General features: G+C 36.5%; 1 protein-coding gene and 1 non-coding gene across 2 annotated transcripts; one reads left to right on the top strand and one right to left on the bottom strand.

The window, feature by feature from the left end:
- On the top strand, positions 1-6,329 carry rps29 (ribosomal protein S29). Its single transcript, XM_056247169.1, has 3 exons — positions 1-142; positions 3,655-3,754; positions 6,047-6,329. Exons 1-3 carry the CDS (start codon positions 81-83, stop codon positions 6,053-6,055), a joined length of 171 nt encoding a protein of 56 aa, XP_056103144.1. The 5' UTR covers positions 1-80; the 3' UTR covers positions 6,056-6,329.
- A 1,002-nt stretch (positions 6,330-7,331) lies between these two features.
- Positions 7,332-7,413, bottom strand: trnas-gcu (transfer RNA serine (anticodon GCU)). The gene has a single exon. It is a non-coding gene; the product is annotated as a tRNA-Ser (tRNA).
- Between the last annotated feature and the right edge of the window lie 5,493 nt (positions 7,414-12,906).

Below are 12,906 nucleotides of genomic sequence, written 5' to 3' on the forward strand. Positions count from 1 at the left end.
TCCGTAGAAGAAGAGCGTCTTTTTTTGCGCATGCGCACCAGCTCATCTTCCTTTTCGACATCCCGATCGAGAGAGACGAGATGGGCCATCAGCAGCTCTACTGGAGTCATCCGAGAAAATACGGCCAGGGATCCCGATCCTGGTCAGTTCTGCTTCTCTCGCATGTTTACCGGGAAGGGTTCGGGGAACGCGTGGGCTCGGCTCGCTCAGGCCGTCGTGTGTTTGTTATTTCCCCAGGAATGCGAAGCACATGCGAACAAACATGGCGGCCGCGGGTGTCCTGCTCGGCAGAGTCCAGCTCACAGATGTAGTCCGATGTGGAAAACACTAATAGCGCTTTCTTAAGGCGTTATTACTGTAAAATAAGTCTTTTTAAGAACGATTACAACGTAAAACTAACGTCTTTCGTATCATTAAGTTAATGTACCGGGTGTAATGGGGCTGAAGGCACACCTTGAGAACAATGTGCTCTTCAATCCTGCTATAGTGTAACGTTAAGATTGCAGGAAAATAGGCATGTGTGTTTGCATTAAACATTGATGGAGCAACAGATTTTGTGTTAAAAATATTCTCAAGTGGTTCAATAATATTATAGATGTATGAGGTGGCGATGGGGAAATTAAATGATGCAATACTGTGTTTTCTAATGTTGAAGTTCCCGTAATACTTGTTCAAAACATTTACTTAAAGTTTGTTTTATTTTCAGTTTATTTGGATAATAAATTCATTTTTGTTTAATAAATGTAGTTAAGATGTTCATACATAATAAATATGTATGAACATCTTAACTATATTTATTTATATAGTTATATATATTAATGTATTTTTATATGTATAAAAAAAGTGAAATTTCTGAAAGCAAGCTAGATCCTATAATAATTTAATATAGATTTAGTTGTAACAATGAATTGTTTTATGATATGAATATATTGTTTAAATGTGATGGTTTCATTATAATTATGGGGATTTATCTCTAAGATGGACACCTAACTAAATATATAATAATTGCCATCTGAATCTAACGTGTTAATGTAAAAGTCAGTCAGCTGTTTATTATCGTGTTAATAATTGTGCCAATTACCACACTTTTACATATTCTTCTGTTGTTGATAAACTTTCTTCAATTACCTTAAACAAAACTGAAAATCATTCAGACCTTCGTCTCAAAATATATTCAGTAATTTGATCGATTCTCATTTGCTCCTTTAATTTACAACATTTTAAACGCATCGAATTGGCGCAGAAAATCAGACAGATTTCCACTTGCATGTTGAGAAGTGGATGTTTTGGAAAGTGCCGTGTTTTTGTGCATCTAGTGATTTAAGAGAATAATAAAATCAAGCGCCCCGTGGTAGCCCACAAGTCAAACTCGTAGGATAAATTAGAATATCGTGCAAAAGTTATAATTTTTATGATTATGGCTTATGAAAACCCCAAATTCAAAATCGCAGAAAATTAGAATATTACATGAAATCAATTAAAAAGATTTTAAATACAGAAATGTTGGCCATCTGATAAGTATAATAATGCATATGTATATAGTTATATATATATATATATATATATCAGGGTTCGTACAAGGTGCTTGAAGTACTTGAATTTGACTTTTTGAAATTTAAGTCCTGGAAAACCCTTGAAAACAGCCATATTTTTGAAGAGGTACTTGAAAAGTGCTTGAATTATTATAGGGGTGCACCAATACCGAGCTCATGTACTCATAAAAATGCTCCGATACCAATAACCGATAGGCCTAACGTTACCAGGCAGCGTGTGTATAGTAACGCATAGCTGTGGTGCGCGAGCTGGTCATCAGAGAAACCGCGCGCGCAGTGGATTGAGCGCGCAGCTGCACAGACACGCGAGCTGGTCGAGCACATCTCTTTAAACAGACATCAGTGGAAGGTTTGTAGTTTAGTCGGATGTCAATGGCAAAGAAAATAAAACGAGGCATGTACTAGCTTATTATTAACGTTAACTGACGAGAGAGAGCGCAGTTCTGTTGAATGCTCTTGATTGCTAAATCGTTCACTCAGCACGTGTTATTTGGATGACAACTAAATCAAGTAAAGTAAAACATGACCTGTTACCTGATTTATGTATAACGAGTGATTCCCTACATTATTACTGGACGTTTGCAGTCAATAAGTTAGTAAACAAAGTCAGGTATATCAAGTGAACGTAGCCATGGGGTCCGTGCGTTCGGTCTTAAAGGGGCAGCACTTCAATAAACCCACTGCTGTTTTAATGTTAATCAAACAATGAATGGACAAATAAATTTCTCACTGCTCTTGACTAAATAGTCTACCCTTTTCAACTTTCAAAAGATCCATCTATATTTAATTCATCCAGTAATTTGTAGCCTTTCTTTGTTCTATTGTATTTATTTGTAAGTTGATTATATGGTCTTATTTTGTTGCTGACTGCTTACCTTTTAATAATGTTTTAAATTCACATTAGGCTGGCAGTTTTTGTTGTAGTATCAAAATTGGATTTGGAAATAAATAATTTCACTGGTGTCTAAACATTTGTACCACTGACCCAATTCTCAGCACTGACATTTCTGGAGCTGCTCTAGTCTAAATATGTGCTGTGCTATTCAATGAAATATAAAATATGATAGAGCAATAGAATGTACAGTAACAAAAGCTCATACAATGCATTTTAGCAGGCTTAATTAAGCATGCAAATAATTGAAAGAAATATATATTTGATGAACAAATTAAGCCAACTAATATGATTATTACTAATACATTTAAAAATTACAAATGCAGTGAAAATTCAGGGATCGGTTACAGTATCGGAATCTCGTTCTGCAAAAAGTGGTATCGGTCCATCCCTAATTCAAAATATTGTGTGTTTTTTTTTTTTTTTTTTTTTTTGAAAAAATACAATTGTTTCACGCTAAATCAACGCTGCAGCCCGTCTGAGATGTAGAGCTATTTCTCATTGCTATGAGCATGATATTAAGTATATGATAAGTATATAATACAACTTTCATTCTTCAGGTCAATCATATATATTAATGGGGGGAAAAATCAGTTTCAATATCCTTTCAATGGTTAAGGCGATTTCCCATGCCTGACAGCGCTGGTCAATGGATTCACCTCTCTGAATTGAAACATCAATAAGTAAAAATAATAATCAAGATATTGTTTGATAAGTGCCGATTGAAGTCCTTGAAATCCAAAAAAGTAGTGCTTGAAAAGTCCTTGAAAGTCCTGGAATTTCATTTGACAGAGTCTGTACGAACCCTGATATATGCACTAAATATATTAGTTTCACCTTTTAAGTTGAATTACTGAAAAAATGTTGCACGATATTCTAATTTTTCGAGTTTCACCTTTGCCCAAAATCTCATATTACATTTTGAAGTTGACTTTTAATAGGCAAGGCTGATTGCAGATCATTAATCTAAAAGTAATTTAATATAATTGATTCTCTTTTTATAATTTTATGAATGCATTCTAAACCTCAATCACAAAGCTTGAGCCAGGAGCTAATTAAGTACTGATTAATGTGTATGTTTACATTAATCACTTCTGGTTTTTTGTCATCTGTCAAATTAGTTTTGAAATGCACATTTTTATTTTATAATTCTAATGCGTTACTGTGTATTTGCTTGCATTTCTATTCTAACCTGTTGTTTTTCTCCAGCCGAGTTTGTTCCAACCGACACGGTCTGATCCGCAAGTACGGCCTCAACATGTGCCGCCAGTGCTTCAGGCAGTACGCCAAAGACATCGGCTTCGTCAAGGCAAGCTGCTTTTTATCATGCCTTTAATCCCAATTCATCCATGCATTTTTTTAATTCATGCATGTTTATTGCATGTTTATAGCAATTCATGCATGTTTATAGCAATTCATGCATGTTTATAGCAATTCATGCATGTTTATTGCAATTCTTGCATGTTTATTGCAATTCTTGCATGTTTATTGCAATTCTTGCATGTTTATTGCATGTTTATTGCAATTCATGCATGTTTATTGCAATTCATGCATATTTATTGCAATTCATGCATGTTTATTGCATTTCATGCGTGTTTATTGCAATTCATGCATGTTTATTACATATTTATTACATTTCATGCGTGTTTATAGCAATTCATGCATGTTTATAGCAATTCATGCATGTTTATAGCAATTCATGCATGTTTATTGCAATTCTTGCATGTTTATTGCATGTTTATTGCAATTCATGCATGTTTATTGCAATTCATGCATGTTTATTGCAATTCATGCATATTTATTGCAATTCATGCATGTTTATTGCATTTCATGCGTGTTTATTGCAATTCATGCATGTTTATTACATATTTATTACATTTCATGCGTGTTTATAGCAATTCATGCATATTTATTGCAATTCATGCATGTTTATTGCAATTCATGCATGTTTATTGCATTTCATGCGTGTTTATTGCAATTCATGCATGTTTATTACATATTTATTACATTTCATGCGTGTTTATAGCAATTCATGCATATTTATTGCAATTCATGCATGTTTATTGCAATTCATGCATGGTTATTGCATTTCATGCGTGTTTATTGCAATTCATGCATGTTTATTACATATTTATTACATTTCATGCGTGTTTATAGCAATTAATGCATATTTATTGCAATTCATGCATGTTTATTACATATTTATTACATTTCATGCGTGTTTATAGCAATTCATGCATGGTTATTGCATTTCATGCGTGTTTATTGCAATTCATGCATGTTTATTACATATTTATTACATTTCATGCGTGTTTATAGCAATTAATGCATATTTATTGCAATTCATGCATGTTTATTACATATTTATTACATTTCATGCGTGTTTATAGCAATTCATGCATGGTTATTGCATTTCATGCGTGTTTATTGCAATTCATGCATGTTTATTACATATTTATTACATTTCATGCGTGTTTATAGCAATTCATGCATATTTATTGCAATTCATGCATGGTTATTGCATTTCATGCGTGTTTATTGCAATTCATGCATGTTTATTACATATTTATTACATTTCATGCATGTTTATAGCAATTCATGCATGTTTATAGCAATTCATGCATGTTTATTACATGTTTATTGCATTTCATGCGTGTTTATAGCAATTCATGCATGGTTATTGCATTTCATGCATGTTTATTGCAATTCTTGCATGTTTATTGCAATTCATGCATGTTTATTACATGTTTATAGCAATTCATGCGTGTTTATAGCAATTCATGCATGTTTATAGCAATTCATGCATGTTTATTGCAATTCATGCATGTTTATTGCAATTCTTGCATGTTTATTGCAATTCATGCATGTTTATTACATGTTTATAGCAATTCATGCGTGTTTATAGCAATTCATGCATGTTTATAGCAATTTATGCATGTTTATTGCAATTCATGCATGTTTATTACATGTTTATAGCAATTCATGCGTGTTTATAGCAATTCATGCATGTTTATAGCAATTCATGCATGTTTATTGCAATTCATGCATGTTTATTACATGTTTATTGCATTTCATGCGTGTTTATAGCAATTCATGCATGTTTATAGCAATTCATGCATGTTTATAGCAATTCATGCATGTTAATTGCAATTCATGCATGTTTATTGCATGGTTATTGCATTTCATGCGTGTATTGCAATTCTTGCATGGTTATTGCATTTCATGCGTGTTTATAGCAATTCATGCATGTTTATAGCAATTCATGCATGTTTATTGCAATTCTTGCATGTTTATTGCAATTCTTGCATGTTTATTGCAATTCATGCATGTTTATTGCAATCCTTGCATGTTTATTGCATGTTTATTGCAATTCATGCATGTTTATTGCAATTCATGCATGTTTATTGCAATTCATGCATGTTTATTGCAATACGTTCATGCATGTTTATTGCAATACGTTCATGCATCTTATTGCATAAATGTCTATGCGGTTCAAAAGGTGATCAAGCTGACATGAGTTTGCATTTTTACTAATTTTTTACTAATTTTTCCGTGCATGACTCCTAAAACTGACCTGTTTATCTTCTCTCTCTGAATCCAGCTGGACTAAACCTGTGGACGGCTGAACTTCCGTGATGCGGTGTCGACATCCAACCTGACGTCATGAAGTTACTTTGGAAAGTCCAATAAACATGTTTTTCTTTGTTCAAAAGTTGCAATGCGTCTTGATTCTAAAGGGAATGGAAAGGGTTTTGAATTGAGTAAACGGGGGATTATTGATAGTTATGCTTAGTTTCTGTCAACATAAACTAGATTTTACTCTTGGCTATTAAAGTTAACGATGCGTGTCTATAATTGGAATAAAGATGAGTTGTTTGCTTGCAGAGACTTGAGCTGTGACCATTTAAAATAAAGTGATTATGATGAACCAGGAAATGTTTTATATATATTACACATTTGCATTTATATATATATATAGAAAATCTCTCTAAATATATCTGCAATAACTGAGATATTGAAGATGCGCATCAATGCACAAATGATTTTGACCGAAGGGATGCCGAGGAAAAATACATCAAATATTTGTCAAGTCAAGCAAATCCCTGACAAAAGTGAGCTTTTGGTTTACTAAATATCTGATATATCTACAAAAATAAATGCATAGACAAGCATCCACAGATTTGCAATGACTCCAGTATTTATTAAATAAAAACATTGCGGTTTAGTTTGTGTGCCATATGTATAATTATACTGTAGTTTTTAATATGTGGAGGAGTTCTTGGTAATGAAGCTTCCAGTCCACACATAATTACACACAAGAATAATACAATTATAGAATACAAAAATGAAAAGCAGTTCAGCTCATTAATGCCACATAAGAAAAAAAATCTCCATGCTTGTAAAAAAAAAAAGTCAGTTACATTAAAACACAGATTGATGTAATTTAATACCCAACAGACAGATTGGTAACACCAGAATAAGGTTCATTATTAACTACATTAGTTAGCATGAACTGCTCTTATACAACATTTAATCATCTTTGTTAATGTTAATTTCAACATCTATTAATACTTTATAAAAAATCTTGTTAACATTAGTTAATTCACTGTGAACTTACAAGAACAAACAATGAACAGCTGTATTTTTATTAACTAACATTAGGAAATATTAATAAATACTGTTGCTCATGGTTATGTTAGTTAATACATTAACTAATGAACCTTATTGTAAGGTGTTAACGTCTGATTACTTCTAAGTGTTGGTCATACTAGCTCTTAAGTCACAGTTTTAACATAATGGCTGTGTTTATGCAACTGGCCCCAAAGTGATGTGTTTTACAGTAACTTTATCATTCATAACAGTAATTATTCCCGCCCAAAACCAGTCGACGAGGATGGGATTCGAACCCACGCGTGCAGAGCACAATGGATTAGCAGTCCATCGCCTTAACCACTCGGCCACCTCGTCTTCAGCACTGCGTTTATGGTGCTTCATAAAAATAAACAAACAATTTGATAATAATGACACGACTTATGAGTCATGAATATTAATAGGCTAATGATGCCGAGCGGCCGCCGTCATCATGGCATAATTAATATGCATGAGGAACGCCTGAAGGGGCGGATTTAGCTGCCACCCTGAAAAAGTGTATATATTATTATTATATATTATATATCGCCACCTCAGATTTATCCCTGTAAAAAAGCAGTTTCCTGTTTCAATGTGATGGCAAAATTATGTACCGCGAAAAAAAAATGGCTAGAAAACACGGGTTTCTATAAGCTTTCTTTCTTGAACCGGTAAAAAAAAAACTGACTGTTATTCCATTTTTTTTTCGTGAATGGGAACCATACATTACTCTCGGCTAACTTTACTCAGCTCCGTTGCGGTATTATCTACAACGCGTATCACCGTTTACTTTGGCCTGTGTCGTGTACCGTAGCTATTTTCTCCTGGCGCGCGAATAACCGTTTGCTATGAATGTCGACGAAAAATAAAATTACATCGATAAAGAACAAAGAAGATCTTGGTCACGGAGAAAAATAGCAAAGTAAGGTAAGAATCTGATCTTAATTAACTTGATTTACTTTTGTGGAAAACAAACTTCATGTTCGCTTGATAAGAAGTTATTTGTTGTTTGACTTTGAAGGTCGCGATAAATAGATAGATTGATCAACTTAAATTTCATAAATAAATAAAGAAACAGCAAATAACATTGAAATAAACATGACATTTTTAAGTAGAAAGACTGAAATGGTGTTTTCTTGTGAAACGTATCTTCGTTTTACTTACAATCATTTTTTACAGTGTACAAATGTATATTTCTGTATATATTTAACTAGACCTATTATTATACAGTATCAATATATAGGTAAGTTTAATATGTCATCTAATTCTTAGGCCTATAAGTACACACTTATACAGTATATATAAGCATATAATTACATTTCATATTTTATCCAATTTATTTGAAGCACTGAGTTATAGATTAAAGAATATATAGTGTTCATCATGTTGAATTGAATTGAAAACTCAAGAGCAGTTTGTAAAGCTGTTCTCAGACACTAGATGGCAGAAACGTGAAACATTTGAAGAGTTGATATGATTTATTCCATTACAGCTGCAAAAATACAGTCAATCACACTTATATCCTTTACAAAACCCAATATTCGCCTGCAGCTTCTGGTGCTTATGAGACTAATCTTACTGCTGATTCATAATAATTATAAGTGATAATAAAAGGCATTTTTATTATGAAAACAATTAAAATCATGCTTTATTATTTCTCCCACTGTATACTTTTTTTGTGCATGATTTAACTACAAAACCTATCTAAAATAATACTGTAGTAAAACCATGGTTAATTTTGGAGTTGGAGTTTCGGATAAGTAACTTCACGTTCGCCTCTGGTCCCGGTTGGGACATTGGTCGTCAACAAGAGCTCTCCAACAGTTCTGGGCCGGTCCTGGGCCGGTTTCTCCAGTTGTCCCCATGACAGTCCCATTTTTTGGGATTCTGCCTCAAGTCTTTCGGAGGTGGCCCCTTCTTCTCTTGCCTTATATAGTCCTTTCCTGGGCACTCAAAGCGCTTTACATGGAAGGGGGAATCTCCTCAACCACCACCAATGTGCAGCTCCACCTGGATGATGCGACGGCAGCCATATTGTGCCAGAACGCCCACCACACACACACACACACACACACACACACACACACACACACACACACACACACACACACACACACACGTCTGGTTTACTATCTTTGAGGGGACTCTCCATAGACGTAATGGTTTTTATACTGTACAAACTATATTTTATCCCCTTACACTAACCCTACCCCTAAACCTGCCCATCACACACACACACACACACACACACACACACACACACACACACACACACACACACACACACACACACACACACACACACACACACACACACACACACACACACACACACACACTAACCCTACCCCTAAACCTACCCATCACAGGAAACATTCTGCATTTTTACATTTGAAAAAATAATAATTCTGTATGATTTATAAGCGTGTTTACCCACGGGGACCTCAATTTAGGTCCCCACAGTGACACAAGTCCCCATGAGTCTGTGTGCATTCAGGTTTAAGTCCCCACCGGGATAGAAAAACATGTACGTACACACAAACACACACACACACACACAGTGAAGATGCCAATCAGTATGTGGATGATTAGGAGGCCGTGATGGACAGAGGCTAATGGGCAGATTTGGCCAGGACACCAGGGGTTACACCCTTACTCTTTTCCGAAGGACATCCTGGGATTTTTAATGACCACAGAGAGTCAAGACCTCGGTTTAACGTCTCATCCGAAGGACGGTGCTCTTTGACAGTGTAGTGTCCATAGACCGTAAAAGAAATGGACACAGCGACCCCATAGACTTCAACGGAGAAAAGTTAAGCCCATTAGAAGCATCTCTTCCTGATGGCGGAGCGACTGCGCCGGCTCACACTGAGCTGGACGACGGAGATGATGAGCCTGTCTGACAGCTGTACGTCTTCTAGTCGCTGTGCCGAGAGGAATCTGAATCACTCCCTCCTGGATCTCACAGAGCTGGAGAGCGTGAGTAGAGCTGTCCATGAGCAGCAGGAGACGCTTCATGACTCTCTATGGCAGGGGTCTCAAACTCGCGGCCCGCGGGGTGATATTTTGTGGCCCCCTACTTGACATTAAAGTTTAATGTTAGTGCGGCCCGTCGTTGCGTGTGCCGCGTAAAAAAAAAAAAAAAAAAAAGTATCCCTTATGAGCTACCATAGATAGTCTCGTGACAGCTTACGGAGGGTTTGTTGTCAATAGTTGTCATAGACAACCGCGAAGTACAAACATACTGCGCCTGGAAAAAATGAGCGCGTCGCTTCAATTATGAGCGCGCTTGCCGCGCGCCTACATTTGAAATTACGAACTTGAGCGCGCAAAATATGTGAGCGCGATATGTGAACGGCCCCTTGGCGAGCTACCACCAATCAGGCCACGAGCTACTGGTAGCTCGCGAGCGACGTGTTGGAGAGAGACACTGCTCTAAAACAATGTGAGAATAATCACTTTGAGCTTGTAATATGTGTCCAACAGGTTGATAAGAAGGTTTGCTTTGATTTGTGCAGTCAGTAATTTGAGACACTATACAAAGAATTCAATAAGACGGGCAGACATGACTGCAAATATTTGTATTTCAAAAGCAATAATTGTTTTTCTAAGTATAATAAAAGGAAATGTGCCTTCCAAAAAAAACATTCAATATCATTAATGTGTTGTATAAAGAAAATAAAAAGGACATAAGCAAATATATCACAAATATGTGTTATAGACAAAGAAAGTTTGTAAAATGAACTTCAACTGTCAGAAGGACAGCTCATGAAGAACCAATCATGTACAGAAAGGAATGTTCAAATTCAGAGGAACAGTTCAGAAGAAACGTTAATAAATATTGAGAAGATTGGATCAGTTGTGCTCCTTTTTTGGAATACTTGAATACTATTTTTTTGTGGAATACTTGATGCGGCCCAGCCTGACCCAGACTCTACCTCCAGCGGCCCCCAGTTAAGTTGAGTTTGAGACCCCTGCTCTATGGGCTTCTCCCTCGACTCTATGCTCCACGTCCCCCGATTGCTAATAAGCTTCTCCTCCTGTCTATACGGTAACTTCTCTACTGCGCAACAGAGAGTCGCGTATTATGACGCAACTGTTAGCCTATTTTTACAAAAACTGCTTCTACGGGGCCATAACGTAAGATCATGGGCGTCGGAACCATTGTATATGTGTGGGACAAGACCCACCCACTTTTTAAGACCAATGATATTGGACCCACTCAACTTTACTGTCTCTAATTCAGCGCATATGTCTGCTCACTTCAGTCACTTGCAGTGATTAATTGATGACTATTCCCATCTTAATAACGCCGTTACCGTTACCGCCAAAAAATGCGCTACTATATTTGATAGGGCTGTGTAACGATACACCAAACCCACGATTCGGTTCGTATCACGATTTTTGACGCACAATAGAGAGCCTAAGCCCCTCCCCTTCCGGTCGACCACCATTGGACCTTATTTTGGAAAAATATTGTATGCTAGTCAATGGTGAGAGACAACAAATATTTTGATCTCGTTTGAATTGTGCCCTGAATTACACATATGATGTTTGTCAATTTAAAAGATACATTTTAAAGTCAAGAAAGTCGCAGTTTGATGTAAAACTGTTGAGGTGTAAGACTGTGAAAATACGTAATTAAAAAGACTACAAACCCAAAAGGCGCACATTTTCTCTCAATGAATGAAGCTAACTTTACTGAAGCTAACTTTACTGAAGCTAACTTTACTGAAGCTAACTTTACTGAAGCTAACGTCTGTCATTTCGTCTATAGTCTTGCGTTATAATCGTAACGTTACGCCGTCATGCCTGAGTGTTTTGTACCAGACTGCACACACTCGAGCAGCGGATCTCGCTCGTTGTTTCGCTTCCCGGGAGATGTAGTTCATTGAGCGATTTTCACATAAAACTAAATGTCACTCTTCTGTTTTATGACAAACTGCGACTTTCTTGACTTTCATAATTATCTTTTAAATTGACAAACATCATATGTGTAATTCCGGGCACAGTTCAGACGGAATAAAAAGATAAGTTGTCTCTCGCCATTGACTACCATACATATTTTTTCCGAAATAAGGTCCCATGAGCCGGAAGCCGAGGGGCGGGACTTAGGCTCTCTATTCGATACAAACCTTGATTCTTTTGGGGGTGTGGTGACGCGGCGTGACACGTTCATGTAATGGCGGCGCTGCCAATAAAGCACCTAAAAGTTGTCACAAAGAACCGGCAAAAGTAATGATTATGAATATGTCAAACATAGCAAGGAGACATTTTAATTGTTTATTAATAAACAAGTGTTTTTGTGTGTGTCAAAAATCGTGTGTGTGTGTCAATCAAATTGTGTGTGTGTTTTTTGTGTGTGTCGGCTGCTAAGATGAAGTTGACGATGCTGACTGCGATCTTTTCAGTAGTGAACGCGCCAGAGAGAAATGCACATTTCATACGCATTACATAAGCAGAGAGCAGTCTGTTTTCTTTCGTTTTGAATTTTTCTGTTTGAAAGCTTTCTCTATATTTTTTTTTTTCCTAAGCCCTGCTTAGCTTCAGTCGTGGGCTACAGGGTGATGTGGCTGCTGATGAGGGGTCCAGGTGAGCGCCTGTGTGCTGACGCTGTTCGCAGGCTTCCGGAGGGTATGGCCAATCCAGCGCCACCTTCTTTGAAGGATGTCTTCCCCTACAGGCTGCTGTCTGGTTCTCTCCCACAGTTCCCTGTTACTGATTGTAACTGGCCATCTGGTTCGTAGTGTTGGCCTGTGGCAGATGTTGATGAACGTCTGGATGCTCTTCATGGTTGAGGCTGTTGTTCTCCATGTTTCTGCTCCGTATAGA

This window comes from Rhinichthys klamathensis, unplaced genomic scaffold (assembly GCF_029890125.1).
Source record: "Rhinichthys klamathensis goyatoka isolate OS25496 unplaced genomic scaffold, OSU_Roscu_1.1 h1tg000043l_1, whole genome shotgun sequence".
In the NCBI taxonomy this organism is placed as follows: domain Eukaryota; kingdom Metazoa; phylum Chordata; class Actinopteri; order Cypriniformes; family Leuciscidae; genus Rhinichthys; species Rhinichthys klamathensis.